At 44.4% G+C, this 22578-nt stretch overlaps 1 protein-coding gene across 1 annotated transcript in view; it reads right to left on the reverse strand.

Annotated features, from left to right (window-relative positions):
• LOC115085402 (25-hydroxycholesterol 7-alpha-hydroxylase) overlaps nucleotides 1–22578 on the reverse strand; it is a 480857-nt gene that overhangs the window by 94029 nt on the left and 364250 nt on the right. The window contains exons 3-4 of the mRNA XM_029591385.1: nucleotides 12104–12700; nucleotides 11442–11648 (exon numbers count right to left, since the gene is read on the reverse strand). Coding sequence (XP_029447245.1) covers nucleotides 11442–11648; nucleotides 12104–12700 — 804 coding nt within the window. The remainder of the gene's footprint in view (nucleotides 1–11441; nucleotides 11649–12103; nucleotides 12701–22578) is intronic.

Below are 22578 nucleotides of genomic sequence, written 5' to 3' on the forward strand. Positions count from 1 at the left end.
GTAAATAAATAAATAAATAAATAAATAAATAAATGTAGGGGTACACTAAAGTTATTCTATATTGTTACTACAATTAGTACTGCTAAGTTTGGCAACCTGTTCCCACTATACAAAATTCAGGCAGGCTTTGCATCTTATATCAGGGGGAGAGGCAATGAAATGGGTTTTCTCCTCCCATTAACAGTCTGCTTATTCATTTCATATGTGCCCCAAAACAGAAGAACAGTATGGATTATTGAGTATGCCTCAATTTTTGGGGCATGCAGGTGCACAGATTACAGGGCATATGAGTGTCATTTCAGATTAGCAATGTGAGGTGTTCATATACAATAGATGGGCAAATATGATATGTGATGGGGACAACTGACACCTTTCCTTCAACAGTAATTGGGTGCTCTTGTATGTCCAGATGTACTAATATACCTTGAGGATAGTGACCTCATCAATTAATCCCATCAACAACTGATAAGAGCAGTTAAGAAGGTCCTTACAGACAAAGTGCATCAATTATGTGAAAATGATATAATAGACAAATATCACAGCTCAGGAATGGGGGCAAAAGAAAAACAGCCAGTTTAGCTTTTTTATTTTATAACTTGCAGGCAGGCAGATGTGTTATGATCCGTCCTCTGGGGAATATGCAGATCACTATAGGGACAATAATAAGCACCTTTGGAACATCAGTCAGGATTGTTTCATAACGATCCAGGAGACAATGGAAACAGTCCTTTTGCAGAAGTGAAGGCCACAGCTTAGTTTTCAGAGAGAATGTAAGATAAGTAAACTATAATTCCAAACTTGTGGTTGGAAAGGCTGGTTTTCTATATCCATATATTCAGTCTTAAGGGTTAGGTGTCACAGAACGGAGAAATAAGGCCCTCAACTAGGTCACTGACCAAAATGGGGCTTGGGTAATACTGCAAACCTGCCCTACAAGAAGTATGGGCAGTAGTGAGATATCCTGGTAGAGCATGCAGTGGGAGTTGGCTGCAGTCACACTAGGAAAAAGCATCCTAACTGGACAACACGGTGAAGGCCTGCTAGCTAGATGCTGCACGTTAGCCTAGTTGAGTAGACAGCGAGCCAACACGTTATGGGGTTGGCGAGGATCCTAGGCTGCCTAAGGGGGGGGCAGATGAAGCATAAGAAAAACTGGTTAGGGTACATTAAGAGATGTTTATTATTTATAAATAAAGCTGTGGCCTTTCTATTCCACAATTTGGCTGGACCTTTCTGTCTTATTGGACAGTAGTAGTCTGGACGAAGTAGTAGAGGTCAGGTGATCACAGCTGGCAATATTATAAAGAATTCAAAATGCAAGAATGGTCTGTTCGGTTTAGAACTGAATTGAAATATTTTTAAATAATACTTATGCAATGTCCATGGCTTAAAGCAGGGGTACAGAACTCGAGTCCTTCAGGGCCACAAATAGGTTTAGTTTTAAGGTTGTCCACCTACATTTGATATAATTTGGATATTTTGGTAAAGACCCACATGGACTAAAGTTGTATACAGCTGGGGTGGTCAAACTGGTCCTTGACCCCCCCCCCCCCCCCTTCCCCAGTCAGGATATTTCAAATGAATATGCATGAGAAATATTTGTATACATAGGAGGTGGCGTATGCAAATACATCTCATGCATATTCATTAGAGATATCCTGCAAACCCAGCTAGCTAAGGGGAGGGATCCCCAAGGACCAGTTTGAGCAGTCCTGGTATATAGTATCATTGCTTAGAAAATATAAAACACTAGATTTGTTTCACTCCAGGATTTGATTCATTCCAAGGCTTTCCCTAGTCTACCTGGCTAATGGTTTATGGACTCTTCCTTCAGGAACTTGCCCAACCTCTTGTAAACCCTGCTATGTGAATCGTCTTAACCATGTCTTCTGGCAACAAATTGTGATTGTGCTTTGAGTGAATAAGTACTTTCTACTATTTATTTTATTCTGCCAGTTTTTAGTTTCATAGAGTGTCCTTTTGTTTTAGTATTATTTGAAGGGGTAAATATTTACCTGTTTCAACCAGCTCATGATTTTATAAATATCTAGCATGTTCCCTCTTGGCCATCTCTTTTCCAAGCTAAGGAGCCTAACCTGAGTAGCCTCTCTTCACTGGAGAACCATTCCATCCCCTTTATCATTTTTGCTGCCCTTCTCTGCACCTTTTCTATGTAAAAACTATGTCCTTTTTGAGAAGGGTGTGACCAGAACAGACAATTTCCACTGAGCTGAGGATTTCAATATATTGTCCACAAGGACTCCAAGGTCCTTTTCCTGGGTGGTGACTCCTAATATAGAACTTAATGTTATATACATGCAGTTGGGTTTATTTTTCCTTTTGTGAATCACATTGCACTTTTCCACATTAAAGTTCATTTGCTATGCCCAGTCTCTTAGTCTTGCAAGATCCTTCTGCAGTTCCTTATAATCTGCAGCTGTTTCAACAAATATTTGTGTGTCATCTGCAAGTTTGTGTGTCATCTGCAAATTTGATCACCTCATTCATTCGTTTTTCCAAATCGTTTATGAATAAATTAAACAGCACAGGTTGCTGTGTTACTCCATTAATGATCTTTTCCCTTTGAAAAGCTGTCCTATTCTATTTCCTGTCTTTTAACCAGTTACCAATCGATAGTAAAACACTACTTCCTATTCTTTGACTTTTTAACTTCCTTTCATGGGGAACTAGGAATGCTTTCTGAAAATCCAGATACACTGTATCAAGCAGCTCACCCTTATCCTCATGTTTATTACTGCTTCAAAAAAATCAAATAATTTGTAAGGGAAGACTTCCTTTTGCTAAATCCATGTTAGATCTTCCCCATTAAGTCATATCTATTCATATGGCCAGTGATTTTGTTTTTAAGAATAGCTTCTACTATTTTGCCAGGCACCAATATCAGGCTCACTGATCTATTGTTTCCCAGATCACCCTGGAGCCCTTTTTAAAAATTGGCATTCCACTGGCCACATTCCAGTCTTTAGGTACCGTGGTTGTTTTTAATGCTAGGTTACAGATCACTTCTAACAGGTCTGCAATTTCATATCTGAATTCTTTAAGAACTCTGGGGTGAAAGCATCTGGTCCTGGTGATTTAATTCTCTTTAGCTTGTCATTTTTCTCTAATAGAGTTTCTATTTTCACCAGGGGTGTAGTGTCCATAGTGCACAGTGGTGCACAGTCACCACCAACTTTAAAAAGAGGTGTGCTGTGTAACAGCAATTTAGACGTTGTCACAAATCCCTGCTTTCCATTTTCCCCTGCCTTCTCCCTCAGTTCCATGCTTCCCCTGCACTGTGCTCTCCCTTCACTGCCCCAACCGGCACTTCTAAGTCGTTAGCCTGCAACTTAAATCCGGGTGTCTCCTCCCTCCTGCAGTCCCATGGTGAAAACATCCCCTGTTTGATCCGCAGGGCTTTATATTAATGGAGGCCCGCATGATTCCAACATCTTTTAGAATTGTACAGTCCCGTGCAGTTCTAACAGCAGATGTTTGAACCGCGGGGGCTTCCACGGATACAGAGGCCTGCGGTTCAAACAAGGGATGTTTTCACCATGGAGCTGCAGGAGGGAGGAGGCGTCCATATATAAGATGCTAGGTGATGGCTTAGAAGTGCGGGTTGGGACAGTGGAGAGAAAGGACAGTGCAGGGGAAGAATGGAACTGAGGGCAAGGCAGGGGAAAGCGGGAAGCAGGAATTAGGGGGGGGGGGAGGACGACAGAAGTAGTATGGGAATTAGGGACTGGGAGTAGTACAGGGGAAGAATGGGAGGCAGAGACTGAGGAGCAGATCAAGGGAAGAAAAATGTTGGGACTCGAAGAGAACAGAGGAAGAACAGGGACTTTTGTTTTGGGGGTAGGGTTAAGAGCTGGAATTCTGACAGAGTTGGGGGGGAACAGCAGGGACTTGGCAATTGGATGGGTATTAGTAGGGAGTGTTAGATTAGCTGTGAGGGGGGGGGGGATATGAGTGAGGGTGTGAGATGTTTTAAGAGAAAGGGGCTGAGGAAAGATTGAGAGGTGGGGTGAATGCCCTGGAGAGAGCAAAAGGCAGTAGAAAATAATTGGGGTACCGTGGAGGGGGTATGAGGAAAAGGATGGGTCTGTGAAGGGAGTGATAGAGGGTGGGAATAGATCTGGGGGGGGGGGGGGTTGAAAGAGGGGCATCAGGAAGCCAGTAGGGAATAAGAAATAGAAGGTGCTGGAGGCCAGGAAAGGAATGAGTGACAGGGAAGGAGCAGGGGCAGGTGAGGGGAGAGAGCACAGGAAGGTAGATGAGGATAGGGTGAGTAGAGGGTGGGGAAAATGGAAAACTAGGGAATGAAAGATAAAGGGGAATAGGATGTTGGAAAAGGAGTAAGAAGCAGGGTATATGGGAAGGCTAGAGGGTGGTTTGGGTAGGAGATGGAAAACTGTCAGATAGGTGAGAGGTGGAAAGAGGGAGGCTGAGGACTGGAAGAGGGGAGAAGAGGGGTGAAATGTAATTATGAGTGGATAGAAAGGCAAAGAAGAAAAATGGAGAAAAAGATGAAAGGGAAGCTTAAATGTCAGACAAATGTAGGGAAGGAACGGAAGAAGAAGGGAGAAAAGAAGAAATGCCCAGAGAACAAAAGGTAGACAATATTTTAGTTTTAGTTTTTAGAGAATGGAATATGTCAGCTTTGGGAATGTGCATTTCTTATATCTTTGCATTTTGCTCAGTTCAGAAAGAAATGCATTTCTGTTACTTTTTTTCTGGAGTTGCATTACATGCAAAGTTGGGATTTTCAGAGTTTCTATTTCAGTTTTTGTCTACATTTTTTTGTTCTTAACTTGTAATCCCTTAGTTTGTATTCTGTGTATATGAATAAAGTAAGGGATTCTGCTGGTATGCAGTATCTGGCTTGTTCTGTTTTTCCAGTAGAAGTTGTTTTGATGTTCTAGCACCTATGGTAATATGTGCAGTGCTACCTTTTCCCCAAGTACAGTTGCTGCTGTTTGAGTGCTGCGAGTCAGTTAATGGTGTGGCAGTTTTCTGTATAGGTTCTGAGTGTCCTTTGAGGGGTTTTGTGTTACTTAGCAAATTTCCTGACAGTAGAAGATGTCTGTGTGGCTGTTATGGAGGAGACACTAGAATATGAAATTTTTTTTGGTATGGTGAGTTGGTGAGGTACTGTTGCTTGGATAGTGTATTCCTTTTAAATACCGTAGCAAGGGTGCAAAGGGTGTCATCTCATCCCTCACCTCAGGCAGCAGATTGCCTTGAGCAGATCCTGACTGCCGGCAACAATTACCAATAAAGTAAAGCTCTGCTCCTGCTCTGGGTTGCTGACAATCTGAATTACCTCCCACAGTGTGACATCATCATCGAAGGCCAGCTCAATGTTGTGCATGTTAGCATATCAAAGGCGACATTTCAAGCCTGGCATTTGTTGATGATGCCAGACTGCGGAGGAGGCTCAGAGGGTTGGTCACAAGGCAGCAGCAAATATTTTGATGTACCATCAACTTCAGCAGTCATCCTTCTATCCCTGATTTTCGCAGTGATTTCAGTTCCTCTGAATCTTCATCAAATAACATTTCCAGTGTGGGTATATCCCAAACATCCTTCAGGAAAGACTGAAGCAAAGAATTCATTTAAGTTTTCTGCTACACTCTTGCCCTCCCTGAGGTCTCCTTTTATTCCTTGGTCATTTAGCAGCCAAAGTGACCCCCCTCACTGGTATTGTATGTTATACATACTTAAAGGACTGATTTTTTTGTTTTGCCTCTGTGATAAGCTTCCTTTCACATTCTTTCTTAGCCTGCTTTATTAATGTTTTACATTTAACTTACAGGAAAATTGGTTCTTACCTGCTAATTTTCATTCCTGTAATACCACAGATCAATCCAGACCAGTGGGTTATGCACTCCCATCAGCAGATGGAGTCAGAGAGCAAAGCTTCGGGCACTGGTATCCCAAGATGCCTCCTGCAGCTCATTAGTATTTATCGATACCCATGCAAAGTATAATTGACAAAAAAAACATCTAATACCCAAAACAAGGGCAAACAGGAAAAAACTCCCTAAAGGGTCTGAAACAAACGACCGCAATACCTGAAAATCAGGTTTGTCGCCAGTCCAAACAGCAGCACCGGAACTGAAAATGCTGACCAAGGATACCATTAGGATTGAATAGCACTATTGAGTGGTATTCCCTGTAATGACGCATAAGTATACGTCATTTCCGCGGGATATTTAAATCTTATTGGCGTTCGGTGACCGGAAAAGAAAGTTAAGAAAAACGCCGAGAGACGCCATGCTGTTGAATATGTGAGTAGAAGGCTGTATTAAGTTGAGCATGAAAAGTATGATGTGAAGTGTAATTCTTGTTTGTTTGCGACGCAGATTACGCCCTTGAGAAAGGACTTGATCCAGGTCCGAAACATTGTACAGTGTCGGGCATATTACAGCAATGTGGAGAATTCACATATTGCTGACGATTTGAAGGGCATCAGCGCTCATGTTGAAAAAGACTGAGGAGAAGAATGAATATCTCAATCAATGGCGATACAGATAAGTTTGGTTAATCATTACAAGTTGAAAAGATTTTAGCATTAACAATTTGGAAATATTCACTGTGGTGTATCAAGAAAAAAAACACAAAAAAACATATGGACTGACCTATGATTAAGCATAAGGCAGAGTGACTATGGAATAATATACCACACAATGATGCCTATTATGAAGGTCATGAATTAATGCGTCTGGTAATGTTATGAGAATAGGAAAAAGGGTCCTTCGTTTATTGTTATTGTTGAATTTTGGACCCGTTCTCCACTCCAATTGACACATCTTTCTGAGCATTGTTTCAGTTTTTATACAATGTCCATGCCTCATGCAAACTTTTAACCTTTTCAACCACTCCTTTTACTTTTTTTTTTTTTTTAATTTCCTCATTTTATAATACACTGTAGATGGTACACTTTCCCCTAGTTCTTGGCTTCAGGATTAATAAAGACTTTTTCATCACTATTACCACCACTGGGTCAATGTTTTCCACTTTAGGTTTCACTGTTAATATATAGTTTATCATGTGTGTGTGTATGTGTATACATGCATACACGCATAGAAAATATATTAAATGTGTTTTATGGATACTCATAATGAATATTAAAGAGATATATTTACATATATTTGGTCTAAGAGCCTGGTGAATTTGCAAAGTTTGGGTACCCTAAAAAACCAGACAGTTGGGAGTTCTTGAGGACTGTATTTAATCACTACTGCCCTATTCAATTGTTGATATTTAGATTCACTTTGATGAGGTCATAATGCTTGAGGAGTTTGCAGGTTGCCAGTGTAGTGCCACATAGAGATGTGAATCGGAACAGGAATCGGTTCCGGTTTTGGATTCGTGGAATATCCCACAGTCCAACTGTTTTTTTTTTGTTTTTTTTTTTTTAATCGGCTGCGCCGAGCCGATAACCCAAAAACACAGCCCGACCCTTTAAAATTAATTCTTTAGTATCCCCCCACCCTCCAGACCCCTCCAACCCCCCTCCCCCCAATTTTTAAGTACCTGGTAGTCCAGTGGGGGTCCCGGGAGCGTTCTCCCGCTCTCGGGCCGTCGGCTGCCAGTAAACAAAATGGCGCCGATGGCCCTTTGCCCTTAGCATGTGACAGGGTATCCATGCCATTGGCCGGCCCCTGTCACATGGTAGGAGCACTGGATGGCCTGCGCCATTTTTATCATCAGATATTTTCAATTGTCAGATAAACGATTCTCATCCCTAGTGCCACATCATTATGAGATTATTGTCCTAGTTTTCTAATCTAATATCCATTCCAATGCATTCTGCTGGGCAAAAGCACCAGAATGCACTGAGATAAGAGCAAAAAAAATCATCCCTGGATTAATATCTCATGACAACATGCAGTTTGGTTAACACTAATAGAAGAATCTAGTACAATATTAAAGTATCTTTTGGCTTTACAACCATTCTCTTTTTAGCAAGCAACTACGATCGTCTAGTTTCATGATTTAAACCATACGGTGTACATGAGGTCATAATCTATTTGGAATTAATTTGTAATAATGATCTGGATTTTACTCACCAGAACACTTGGGGTCTTGCTGATTTACAGATTATTTTGTATTTTACTGTACTTTTCTACCATAAAAATCCTAGAATGCATTTGAAACACAATAAATGACAACTGAATCTACTTCTATAGCAGAATGAGGTTGTAATTTTTTTTTGTTCAAGCACCCAGTACTTCAGCAAAAGCATTACTTCCCTAAACATAAGGCTTGTGAGTAACCAGCACACAGGAGCAGTTACTATCCTTAACAGAAACATGGGGGTAACCTGCACAGAGCAGCTGTTACTACCATAAGAAACCTGCTGGGCAGACTGGATGGACCATTTGGTCTTTTTATGCTGTCATTACTATATTACTATGAACCCTTTCAAGAAACCAGGAAATAGGGATGTGCAGAGGGACACCATACATTGCATTCGGATTCGTCGGGGGGGGGGGGGGGGGGATATGTTGCATTTGGCCGTATGGCGCCCCGATTCATTAATACGTACATTTTGATTTGTTCCCCCGCTAAAATTCAATTAACTACAACCCCCCACCCTCCTGACCCCCCCCCCCCCCAAGACTTACCAAAACTCCCTGGTGGTCCAGCGGGGGGTCTGGGAGTGACCTCCTGCACTCGGACCATCAGCTGCCAGTAATCAAAATGGCCCCTGTGACATAGCCGGAGTGCAGGAGGTCGCTCCCGGGCCCTCGATGGACTTTTGGCAAGTCTTGTGGGGGTCAGGAGGGTCCCTCAAGACTTGCCAGAAGTCCCTGGTGGTCCAGCAGGGGTCCAGGAGCGACCTCCTGCACTCGGACCGCAGCTGCCAGTAATCAAAATGGCACCGATAGCCTTTGCCCATACTATGTCACAGGGGCTACCGGTGCCATTGGTCAGCCCCTGTCACATGGTAGGAGCACAAGATGGTGCCGATGGCCATGTGACAGGGGCTGACCAATGGCACTGGTAGCCCCTGTGACATAGTAGATCAAAGGCTATCGGCACCATTTTGAAACCGGGAGCGAGGGTGTGAGTGCAGGGGATGGCTCCCGGACCCCCCGCTGGACCAACATGGACTTTTGGTAAGTCTTGGGGGGGGGGGGGGTCAGGAGAGTGGGGGGTTTGTTTAAATTGGTTTCTTTAGGCGGCCGAATAATTCGGCGAAGATTTGTGTATTCGTGGGGAATCACAATACGTTTCGCTTCCCCACGAATACAACGAATATGGCCACATCCGTTGCGGATTGCCAATACGTAGGGACCGAATGCACACCCCTACCAGGAAATGCATGAGTGTTTCAAAGAACACAGCTCTCCCATCTTGAGATCTACAGCAGTGTTTCCCTTCCTGGTCCTAGAGCCTAACCTAACTGGTCTGGTTTTCAAGATATACACAATGAATATGATGGGGATGTATTTGCACACATTCAGGCTGATACATTACGATGTGTTAAAAAAAAGTGCATCCATTTCGGCACCCACTGTCAGAACACACACACAGGCTCCTCTCCTGGGCGTGTGATACACAATGCAAATGAGGGGTCAAGCTAAAAGGAGGCACTAAGGATGATTATGTGCCCCTAGCGCCTCCTTGGCCCAGGAGAGATGGCTGTTAGTGGGTTTGGAAAATGGACGCTCAATTTTAGGAGCGCCCGTTTTCCTAACCAGTGCACAGCCACAGGTTAGGAAAATGGATGCCCCTAATCTGAGCGTCCATTTTCCTAACCTGAGCTGCCGGCAATTTTTTTTTTTTTTTTACTTTTTTTTTTTTTAGCTTTTGATTCCTTCAACATTATTGCTATGATATTAAGTCAGAGGATGTACAGAAAAGTAGTATTTTCTGCTTTTCTGTACACTTTTTCAGGCTCCTCAGAAATTAGCGCCCAGTAACCCGGGCGAATGATTAATAGCCTCATGAACATGAATTTGCATGTCATGAGTGCCATTAGTTTGGGGGGGGGGGGGGGGTTTGGACACGCATTTTCAACACACTAAACTCCTTACTGGATAAGGGGTAGTGGTTGCGTGTCAAAAATGCGCTTCTACAGTGGGTTAAGCAGTGCACTCAGCTGAGTGCACTGCTTAACCCACTTGCCGAAACTGTAAAGTGCACTCAGCTGAGTGCACTTTACAGTTTTGGCCTGTGTCGTCAGTGTATACAAATATCATATATCTCATGTAAATATACTGTAAAGATCTTGAGAACTGGAGCTGTTAGGCAAGCCTTCAGAATAGGTTGGGAAACACCGATTTACAGCACAGTTAAGGTCTGTAACAGAACCTATAATATAAATCACAAAGAAACTCATTGTTTGGGCTTAGAATGAATGTCACCTGGACCTATAAATAATGGCAGTATTCCCTCACCTGACACACAATATTTCACAAGGGATTTTCTATAAGATTTACATGCATGGAGCCCAGTTTATGTGCGTAAATCACCTTTTGAAAATAAAGCGGGGCCAGTGCATGCAAAAGTATGTTTGCATGATTGCATACAATACATACTTGCACACATTCTCAGAAGAGGCATCTCGGGCAGGGGAGTGGACATGGGCAGGGAAACGATGGGCAGCGCATACTTTCAATACTGCTTGGGAGCAGAAGGCACTTTATGCATCTAATGTCGATTCATGTATTGGGGACACATATAAACAAATCCACTTTAAACATTTGGGCTAAGGTCTGCGGGTAGTTTGTACCCTCAGACTTTAACCATATGTGGGCTGTTGAAAACTATCCTCTCTATGACTAGATCTTGGTAAATTTACTAGATTCTCTTGTAATAAACATAGAGAAAGATCTTTTAGCAAGGACAAAAAAATGTCAACTGCTTTTATTTGGCATCTAAAACACTAAACTGTACAAAGGAACATCTCATTTAAGGCCTAAAAGATTGATTCTGTGTTAAAAAAAAAAATTCACTCACAAATTTATTCTGGATTTTAGATTTAATTACTCACCTTTTCAAATATGAGTTCAAGGTGAGTTACCGTCAGGTATGATGTATATTTCCTTCATACTTTCCTTTTAATTCACAGAAAGTGTTCACCACCAATACAATTTAGTACTATTTGAAAAGCATTAGCACTCCAGCAGATGCTTAGAATCAAAAAACTTAATAGGCATAAACTTTTTTTTTTTCAAATAAATGCAAAGCTCAGATTTAGTCTTTTGCCTACCTTGCATAGTTAATTACCTAGGCTTTAATGTTTACATGCAATGAGTGTATCTACAGCTATAAACTACATAATTTATAATTGATGTAAATGGATGTTATTATGTCAATTAAGCAGCTGTGTCCTCCACCTTCTCAGTAAACAGAAATGAGTAATAAACTGAGTTTGCAGAGATGTACCCTTTTTTTCTTCATAACAGATAAAAATAAATTACCCAGGTAGACCAGGTTGTCCAATTGTTCTCTAGTGAGGTGGATGCTGTATCCGGGCTCTTTCCTTTGACCTGTTAACTGCAGCAAATGGTCAATTTCGTCACGCACTGTTTCAAGAGCTTTTGGGTGCCGCACGAGATAATACATGGTCCAGAATGTAGCTGGAATCGTGTTTGCTATAGAGGCCCACAGGAAGGCAAAATGATGTGCTGGGAGAAAAATAAGTGAAAAGGAAGATTAATAGCGTTTATTACACTGATTAGATTTGCAGTGTGCTAATTAAAAGATGTTAGGACACAGACCCAGCCAAGGATCAGTGAATGCTAATGAGGACCAATAGGCTTCTGAAGTCTAATTTTCTGCTTAATGAGAATAGTTTAAAATGTAATGTTGGGATGGGGGGGGGGGTGAGGGAATAATAAGGGGAGTAAATGCAGCTCAGTTATAATCTCTTTCTCGTTATCACCATTAAGTATCTTGTTTTACCACCTCAGCAAAAAAAGAAAATCAATTATCATAGAGGGTTGTTTGAGAGTAAAACATTTTATCATCAGCCAATTAGAAAGAGCATAAAAATTTCAAGGTCGCCATTTTGCCTTTTTATTTCAAAGGTCTATAGTAAATTATTTTCTTTTAGACAAGTAATCATTCGCAAGTTTCCTACCTGCTTTGTCATAATCCTGGAGCAGCTCATATTGCTCTAACACGTTTTGCCTGGCTTGGACCACTTCTGACACTTCCTTCCTGTTTACTATGTTATTCGGAGAGAGAATATGTATAAGTTCCTTACGAACCTTCTTGGTATCTCCTAGCAACGCAATTGGTATGTTTATGACAAGATAGGGGAACTTGGCATCAAACTTGGTAAATTTGTCTCTGATTTCACTAATAACTTTGCGGCCATCTGCAGCAGGATCTCTTCCATAGAGTGTCATAAAACTGGCTTCAAACATTATAGAGCAGCAGAACTGGTACATTTTTTCTGTTACCCAATCTGTTGCTTGTGAGAATTTCCATTTGAATACATGCTGGAGATTTCCCATCATGCTGTCAGTGAGCTTGTCCAATGCTTTCCCCTGCAAGATCTGGTAAATTCTGTGCAAATTAACTCTGAGCTGTGGAAACGTTGATTCTTTTAAGTATGGATAGTCAAACGTTCTGGATGACAAATCATCAGCAAATTCACTGAAGTCAAGTTGCCGTCCCTGTCTAATCACATTTTGGAACTGGAATGGATCCATCAGAAAAGTGATATATTTGCCTGAATGCAAAAACAAACCCCCCACCAAAAAAAAAATACATTTTAGAACAAGCCATTCATCTACATAATCATCATTATCTTCTTCCTCACAAACAAAACATTGAATACACTGAATCCAGACAGATATGTAATAGTTTTTATAGTACTTTATGTAAATCATTTTGAGAAAATTAATAAATATATATTAAATATATAGCAAGAATCCTCTGTCAGTCTTTGGCCCCCTCTAGCCAGCCAGTTTTTCAGAATGTCCATCATAAATTTGCAAGAGAGAGATTTGCATCTACTGCTTCCATTGTATGTAGACCTATCTTAGTGTTTCCCAACCCCACTCCTGCAGGCACACTTAGCCGTTCAGGATTGCCAAAATGAATATGCATGGATGGATTTGCATATCCTGGGTTTCCAATATATGTAAACCTATCTCATGCATATTCATTATGGATATACTGAAAACCTGACTGATCTATCTTGTATATATTCATTGTAGATATCCTGAAAATCCAACTGCCTGGGTTTGTCCAAAGGACTGAGTTGAGATCCATTGCTATAAACTGCCCTGTGACCATGCATGCAACCCTCTGTGACAAATCTCTAGATATCTATGTTCACTGCATTTCAATGTCTGTTGGAGATCAATTCATGTGCAAACAGTAGAGTCTTACCAGGTTGTGATTCCATTTAAAAGATCAACACAAGAAAACAAAAGCCACTGGTCCTTTAAAAGATATCTCAATTTACGATGACTCCTGTTTGCTCCAGAACCAATATGACTACTGGAGCTCTAGTCAGCACTGGTGGTGAAGGCTGCCTGAATGTCTCGGATTTCATTTCATCAGCAGTTTTATAAACACTGCAAATGCAAATAAAACACTGTGCAAATTTTTCAAAATCCTATTTGGAATTTTGGAGCTGTGTCAAACTGAAGTCACCTCAGCAAAGTGTCTCACTTTCCCATGCAGGAGGTGATGCATTTTAGGCTTGCATGGAAAACCTGGATGTTTAGAAAGGGCACTGTTTGATGTGGGAGTCTGGGTTCATTAGAGGTTATTAGTCAAGTGGCATTCATTTCCAGTAGTGCCCTTTGTTTAACTCCTTTAGCTCGGGACAGAGAGATGGAGACTGTGGGGAGGCGCCATTCAGTGCAGCCCCTGCCTTTGAGGGTGCTGGGATGGCCGCCCCCCCCCCTGGTGAGGAAATGAAAGCAGCTCTCTCCTGAGAGCTTATGGAGGCAGTGCAGTTTGAGTTGAGAGCTAGGCGGAAGTGCAAGAGGTTTTTCTTTCATTGGAGTTTTGAGCCTGCTTGAAGGATTCAGGCAAATCCTGCCTGGTGTCCCTGAGAAAAGTTGGGAAGCTGGCTTCCAGATTTGTTTTGGGATTTCAGAGAGTTTTCTTTGTAAGAAGCCTGAGAGGCCCCTGGGTGTTGCCTGGATAGAGGTCATGGGGAAACCTTTTCCCTGGGGGGCCCCCTCTTGGAGGACAGAGGTAGGGTAAATGCAGAGAACTTCTGGTGTTTTTGAACACCTTTGGGAACAGAGTTTCAGTTAAAAGAACGAGGAAGAAGAGTTATGCTGCCCACTTCCTACCCTGACCGAAGGAACACAGAGCTGTGTGTTCCTGTGTGGCTCTGTCCTATCTAGGGCTCTGAAGAGAGGGTGAGACAGATGGAGAACTGTGAATAAGATCAAGCTAAAACTAAGTATGAGGACCCTCATGTGGAGTCTTCACCCCTGGGGAGAGAGGAAATTGGTAGGGATGCGAATTGGAACTGGAGCCGATAAACAAAAAACCCACCCAACCATTTAAATCTATTTCTTTAGCATCCCCCATCCTCCCAACCCCCCAAAACTTTTTAAAAGTACCTGGTGGTCCAGCGGGGGTCCCGGGAGCCATCTCCCGCTCTCGGGCCATTGGCTGCCAGTAAACAAAATGGCGCCGATGGCCCTTTGCCCTTACCATGTGACAGGGGTATCCGTGCCATTGGCTGGCCCCTGTCACATGGTAGGAGCACTGGATGGCCCGTGCCATTTTTAAAGATGGCGCCGTCCGTCCATTGCTCCTACCATGTGACAGGGGCTGGCCAATGGCACAGATACCCCTGTCACATGGTAAGGGCAAAGGGCCATCTGTGGCATTTTGATTAGTGGCAGCCGACAGCCCAAGAGCGGGAGATCACTCCCGGGAACCCCGCTGGACCATCAGGTACTTTAAAAATGTTTTGGGGGGGGTCAGGAGGGTTGGGATTCAAAATAATTACATTTAAAGGGTCGGGTGGGTTTGGGGGTTATTTTTGAGTGCCCTTTCTTCCCGTCACCTCCCAAAAACGATAAGAGAACCCCCACGAAATTAATCGTGGGGTTTCCTATCTCTATCAGGGACCCCCCGATATCTGACGAGATTGAAAATATCGTCCGATATTTTCAATCGTCAGATAAACGATTCACATCCCTAGAAATTGGGACTCTCTGTGCATAGACTGTTTTACCAGTTTTGGAGGGGTTCCCACTTGGGAAACTCATTATATCCTTGCTTTGGAGGGTGAGAGTTTCTCCTGACCTGGTAGCAAGAGATCCTTGCACAGCTAGAGGAAGGACTGTGAACAGCTGAGATCAAACTGTGGTACCAAGAACTGTTTTGAACTGTGTCATTTACTTATCCGTTTAACCTTCAGTAAAGTTTACTTTTTGGACACACCGCCTGAGTCTCCTGCATGTTACTGGCACAGACAGCATTCAGAGCAGTAAGAGAGTTACACCTCTCCCAGGGTAAAAAATTTATGAAGTTACCCCTGTCACTCCAATCCCTGAAAGAGAAATTCCTTTTCCTCCACCAGCAAAGAATTTTCATCCTGGGGGACAGAAACTTGGGTAAGAGCTAGCTCGTGTGGATCCAGCCCCAAGAACTAGAAATACTTTTATGGCTCTTTTGCTACCCAAAAATGGGATTATGGGTAGGTTCAGTTCTGGCTAAGCAGGAGCTAGATGGGAGTCTGAATTTATTACAAAGTATCACTGTTCAGGGAAGGTGTGTGAGAATGTGTTTGTGTGCAATCGTAGGTCCCATGTTTAATGTAAAACTAAAACTCCCACACACATCTCCTTAATCAATATGTGTGTTCTTATTTTTTATTTTCTCTCTCTCCACTAAAGGATAAGATTAAATTATTAAGCTATGACTGTAATCAAAATAGATACAGATAGATCTGGACATGATTCAGCACATTTACCATATTATAATTATTATAAACTAAGTTACCGAACCTTTATGGCACACAATATATTTAGTATTTATTGTTAACAGTTGTGACGGTACCTATCTTAACGACGGTATAGAAGAGTTTTTAAATAAATAAGTTATATTTAAATGTTTATTGTACTTTTAGGAAAAACATTTTATTTATTTCAGATAAACAATACTATTTGATGCTGTTTGTTTTTATCTATTTTGTAAACCATTTTGCGATATTAAAATAAAACAGTATATACATTTAAATATTTGAAATGCCTTTGAAAATATAGGGGGAAAAGTGATCTTTTCTTTACAAAAGCATGCTACCTCATGTGCTTGACAGTAAGTTGTTAACAAATCTGCTTCTGAGAACCAAGAGGAGTCCTTGGTACTTCCAAAGCAAACCAGGCAACCTTTGGTGTGACAGCCACACTTTAACAAATAAACTCCAAAGATTTCAGCATTTTCCAACACTCAGTGCCCTATCTGGAGATGTTGAAGGACCTTGTACAGCCACAAACCTTTAACCAGACATGGAATCAAGCAGTAATTATTAGGGATGTGCAGAGGGACGCCATACGTTGCATTCGTGATTCAGACTTGTCGGGGAGCAGATACGTTGCATTCGGCCATATGGCGCCCCAATGCGTTAATACAGGGATTTCTGTTCGTGTCCCAGCTAAAATTAAAATTAACTACAACCCCCCACCCTCCTGACCCCACCAAGACTTACCAAAACTCCCTGGTGGTCCAGCGGGGAGTCCGGGAGCCATCCCCTGCCCTATCACACCCTCAGTGCCGGTTTCATCATGCCGCCGATAGCCTTTGTCACAGGGGCTACCGGTGCCATTGGTCAGCCCCTGTCACATGGCCGCCATCTTGTGCTCCTACCATGTGACAGGAGCTGACCAATGGCACCGGTAGCCCCTGTGACATAATATGGGCAAAGGCTATCAGTGCCATTTTGAGTGCTGGCACCGGACGGCCGGAGTGCAGGAGGTCGCTCTGGGACCCCCGTTGGACCCCCAGGGACTTTTGGCCAGCTTGGGGGGCCTCCTGACCCCCACAAGACATGCCAAAAGTCCAGCAGGGGTCCGGGAGCAACCTCCTGCACGCCGGCTGTCCGATTCCAGGACTCAAAATGGCGCCGATCGCCTTTGCCCTCACTATGTCACAGGTACCGACGGTCGGCCCCTGTGACATAGTGAGGGCAAAGGCGATCCGCTGCCAGTGTTCAAAATGGCACCAATCGCCTTTGCCCTCACTATGTCACAGGGTCCGACCGTCGGTACCTGTGACATAGTGAGGGCAAAGGCGATCGGCGCCATTTTGAGTCCTGGAATCGGACGGCCGGCGTACAGGAGGTTGCTCCCGGACCCCTGCTGGACTTTTGGCATGTCTTGTGGGGGTCAGGAGGCCCCCCAAGCTGGCCAAAAGTCCCTGGGGGTCCAACGGGGGTCCCGGAGCGACCTCTTGCACTCCGGCCGTCCGGTGCCAGCACTCAAAATGGCACTGATAGCCTTTGCCCATATTATGTCACAGGGGCTACCGGTGCCATTGGTCAGCTCCTGTCACATGGTAGGAGCACAAGATGGCGCCGATGGCCATGTGACAGGGGCTGACCAATGGCACCGGTAGCCCCTGTGACAAAGGCTATCGGCGCCATGATGAAACCGGCACTGAGGGTGTGAGTGCAGGGGATGGCTCCCGGACCCCCCGCTGGACCACCAGGGAGTTTTGGTAAGTCGGGGGGGGGGGGGGTTCAGGAGGGTGGGGGGTTTGTTTAAATTTTTATTTAGGTGGCCGTATAATTCGGCAAAGATTCGTGTATTCGTGGGGAATCGCGATACGTTTCACTTCCCCACGAATACTACGAATAGTGCAATATGCGTTGCGGATCGCCAATACAGCGAAAACGAATGCACACCACTAGTAATTATCTGGTCAGCGTTTGTATGGTTATTGTAAAGTAAAATGTTTCATTTTTTCCATGATGCATTAATACAAGTGCGGAAAACACAAAGATTCCAGAAAATTAAAGTTAATTAATATGTTATTTCTAGGGGTCTGTGGATCCCCTGTTCCAACTAGTTCAAATCAAAGTGCTTTGATTCTGTTGCGATCCCCCCTGCTGCTGCGCTACAGGAGGTCTCTTACCTTCCTCCAGAGGCCGCTCTGAAGCCTGGGCCTCGCCTGTGTTCCATCCGGGACTTGCTCCAGGGCCTGAGAGGCCTAGCTGTGCCTGTGGCTTGCATGCCAGCGTTTGGACTTCCTGTTTGGCAACGCCCTTCTCCTAGGGGCTGGCCCGCAGCTCTCCACCTGACTTATAGGACCAGCGGTGGGCGGTCCTGGCAAGCTCCTCCCAGGGAGTTGCCTTCTACCTCCAGTACTTAAGGACTTTCTGTTCACTTGCAAAGGGCCTGCGGATCAGGTCCTACAGTCGTCTGTAACCTTGCTGATCCAGGTCCCCCGGTTTCGCCTATGCCTTGATGGGTTCCTGTCCTGTGTCCCTGCCTAGATGTATGCTCCTGTTCCTGCCAGCCGTAAGGACTTCGGATGTGAGTATCCCAGCATCGGAGTTCCTGTTCGCCTGGGTCTTCCCCGCACCCTCCTTCTCAGCGTGGTCCGCGACCAGCCTTCCTGGGCTGTGTAGGGCGCGTCTGGGACAGGGTGGTCCGCGACTCAGTCCCACGGGTGGGCTGAGTAGGGCGCCCTGATGGACAGTGCAATGTTTCCGTCCAGCCTTGTCTACAGTATCTGCTTCAGCCCTTGCCCGGATGTCTTCCTGTCTCTGCCTTGACCTACGTCCTCGTCTGGTTCTTGAGCCTTCTGTCCTGTTGGGCCCTGGAGTGGCCAACAGGAGGGATTCGTCCCACGGGCTCTTGAGCTTCTGCCAGCCGAGGGGGCTTCGGATGTGAGTATCCCAGCATCGGAGTTCCTGCTCGCCTGGATCCTCCCTGTGTCTCGCTTCAGCCCTTGTCCTGATGTCTCCGTCTTGCTTCAGCCTGCTTCTGCCCTGTCTGATGTCTTCTGTTTAAGGACTCTGTCTGCCCTCGCCTCTGTCCGGCCTGCTGCCCATTGCCGTTCCCTGCGGCAGGTCCGAAAGGGCCGGGAACAGTCGGAGGACCGTTAATTAGTCAACTTCCCCGTGTTGGCTACCATGGGCATGCAGGTCCGGCTGAGGGTCGGACTCCCTGCTTCTGTTCCTGCCTGCCTGGCTCACCATGCCTGCTCAGCCCACCTCCCACGGTGTGGCTTGGGGCTCCTCCTTGAGTCCTGCCGTGGCCCAAGGGCTCACCACCACCCGCTTACGACGACCGTGCCCGCGTGCGCTCGTAACAGATTCAAGCTGATTAATCTTTTATGGGTGCAATTTTTAAAGGGATTTCTGGGGTAAATAGGTATTTACCCATGGAAAAACCCCTTTGAAAACAGACCTCCTCCCTCTGCAGGGGAAAAGCATGCATCTTATACCAAAGGACAACTTTCAAAGCCATTTGCTCATTCACTGACTGAAAACTGACGCCCTTCGGTCCAGCTAAGAGCAGTATAGTGTGCATACTCTTAGCTGGATTGAGGGGAGGTGTCCCTGGGGCGTGCACAGGGCAGGCTTGATTCTCAAATCCTTGCAGAACCAGCTAATGCAAAGTCTGCCAGCCCTTTGTACATGTTGGCACTTGTCAAAGGAAAACTAGGCATGTACTCTCTTTCAGGCCGATACAGTACAGTGCGCTCCGGCGATTGGACGCGCGTTTTCCCTTACCCCTTATTCAGTAAGGGGCGGAAAACGCGCGTCCAACCTGCTGAACCTAATAGCGCCCTCAACATTCAAATGCATGTTGATGGCCCTATTAGGTATTCGAGCACGATTCAGAAAGTAAAATGTGCAGCCAAGCCGCACATTTTACTTTCAGAAATTAGCGCCTAACCAAGGTGCATTTTACTTTCAGAAATTAGCGCCTACCCAAAGGTGCTTTTCTGTGCACCCTCCGACTTAATATCATGGCGATATTAAGTCGGAGGTCCCAAAGAGTAAAAAAAAGTTAAAAAAAAAAAAAATTGGAAGTCGGCCGGCGGCTGTCGGGTCGAAAACCGGATGTTCAATTTTGCCGGTGTCTGGTTTCCGAGCCTGTGGCTGTCAGCGGGCTCGAGAACCGACGCCAGCAAAATTGAGCGTCGGCTGTCAAACCCGTTGACAGCCGCTGCTCCTGTCAAAAAGGAGGCGCTATTGACGCGCTAGAGTCCCTACTGCCTCCTTTTGCCCGTTTCTACCGCCGGGCCTCATTTAAATACTGTATCGCGCGCACAGGCGAGTGGCCTGTGCGCGCACCGGGAGAGCTGGCATTTGCCCGCTCTCCGGCGGACTTTACTGAATAGGCCAGTTAGCTAGCTAGTTCCAAGGTGCACCTTGCCGAGTTCTTTGATATTGCTCCCATTGTACCAAAACTATTTTATGTTACCGCTGGACTTTGCACAAAATTTTTATAGGAAAAAGAACATTTGTGCTCTTCCTTCACAAATTGCCACAGGAGTTTTGCATCTGCTTTTAATTCTGTCAAAACTTTGTTGGAAAATATTGCACATAAGTCTGAAACTTCAATCTAGGTGGGTTATATTCTCCACCCGCTGAAAACACATACCTAGTCCGGTTACACAAGCAAGTGCTATAGATTCCCACACATATCTTTAGCCAGAGTGAGAGAGAGTTTATGTGGGTAAATGGGTTTGAAATGTGCCCTCAGTTTAAATAAATGCACACACAAGATTCTTTACAAATTGTGAACCAACATGAAAAATGATGCACAGATTTTGTTGCAACACAACATAGGCCAAACCTTTAGATATGACCTCACATAATTCATGAACAGATGGAAAGGACAAAGTTTGTCACAAATATGCTTGAGTTATATATTTGCATACATAGTCCAGAACTAGAAATAGCAATATTATAAACTTGAGCTTCTACACAGTGAAATAATCCAAAGTTTATTACTTTCATACCTCAATGCAGTGTCTTATTTGAATTGTGTGTCACTTTGGGACAGGTTTCAAGTTTACACACTAAAATGGTACTTCCTTCAAAACTATAGTTTCAGGTTCAAAGTACATCAATTTGCAGGTAAAAGGCATGTAAGCACAAACAATGCACTATTTTTTTTTTTTTAGTTTTATAAGATATGGCCACCCTCCCCCCAGTTTGGCCACTAGATGTCGCTAGTCCCCTAGGAGCCATCCATCCCTCATCAACTCCCCCCACCTGGAGGACTGTCGTTGGATGCCTCAACCCTATTTAGCCCAGCATTTTATAACTCTTTGGGATCAGTTTCAGGAAGCCTTGTTATATGAAGGATGTTTAAGTTTTACACTTTAGTGAGGCTTCCCAGCTTCACCCAGATAGAGTTTCAGTTAGAAGCAATACTTCATCATGTACTCCCTACCAGAGGGTCCTTCTCCTACTAATTTACAGAAGAGATAGATTTTTATGTCAGATTCCCTTCTGGGGTGGTAGGGCTCTCAAACAGAGGACCAAATACCTGTGAGTCCATTCTAAACCCTAAGTGGGCAAGCACCAGTGATGGATCTTACTGTGAGAGACAGTGAAGGATGAAGATATGTCCAGGTTACTATTTACAAGCATTTTTTGGACCTGAACAGAGTGGAGAGGTTTTTTGGATCCCCCCTCCCCACAGGGATTACAGAGCTAGTACAGCCTGATCCCATTTGACTTTTCTCCATGAGAAGACTCCCAGAAAAAAATAACTCAGGATGAAAGAACAATATCAGAAGAACCCCAGTTGGATCTCCAACCCTGGGACCAAGACGGGCTGGGTGACCATGAAAGGAGATGGAGCAAGGGAGTTTTGTTTTGCTGTGAAATTGTGACCCCTAGGGGTGTGCATTCGTTTGCAACATATTGGCAATCCGCAACGTATAGGGCCATATTCGTTGTATTCATTGCGTCGCGAAACGTATCGCGATTTCCCACGAATACAACGAATCTTCACCGAATTATTTGGCCGTCTAAAGGAGCAAATTTAAACAAAACCTGACCCCCCCCCCCAAGACTTGCCAAAACGCCCTAGTGATCCAGCGGGGGTCCGGGAGCCATCTACTGCACTCGGGCCGTTGGCTGCCAGTAATCAAAATGGCGCCGATAGCCTTTGCCCTTACTATGTCACAGGGGCTACTGGTGCCATTGGTCGGCCCCTGTCTCATGGTAGGAGCACAAGGGCGCCGGCCGTCCTTGGGGGGGGGGGGGAGTCAGGAGGGTGGGGGGTTGTAGTTAATTAAATCTTAGCCAGGAAACGAATAAGAATGGAATGCATGAATGGATCGGGGGCCCCCCCTTGCCAAATGCAACGTATCTGCCCCCCGACAAATACGAATACAACATATGCGGTCCCTCTGCACATCCCTAGCAACCCCTCCAATAGGACTCCCGGTTAGCCGCTGGGTGAGCTCTGTACAAGTAAAATCGCCATGGGAGCTCAACCCAGATACCTGAAATAAAAGAACACCTACCTTCAGAGAAATATACAAGTACCAACAGTCAGATCTAACTGCACTATTTATGGACAAATGGACTTTCTATTATTATCAAACCAGCAAACTTTAATTTAAAATCCAAGCCTGGTCCTGTTTGATTTGTCC

The sequence above is a fragment of the Rhinatrema bivittatum genome, chromosome 2 (genome assembly GCF_901001135.1).
Source record: "Rhinatrema bivittatum chromosome 2, aRhiBiv1.1, whole genome shotgun sequence".
In the NCBI taxonomy this organism is placed as follows: domain Eukaryota; kingdom Metazoa; phylum Chordata; class Amphibia; order Gymnophiona; family Rhinatrematidae; genus Rhinatrema; species Rhinatrema bivittatum.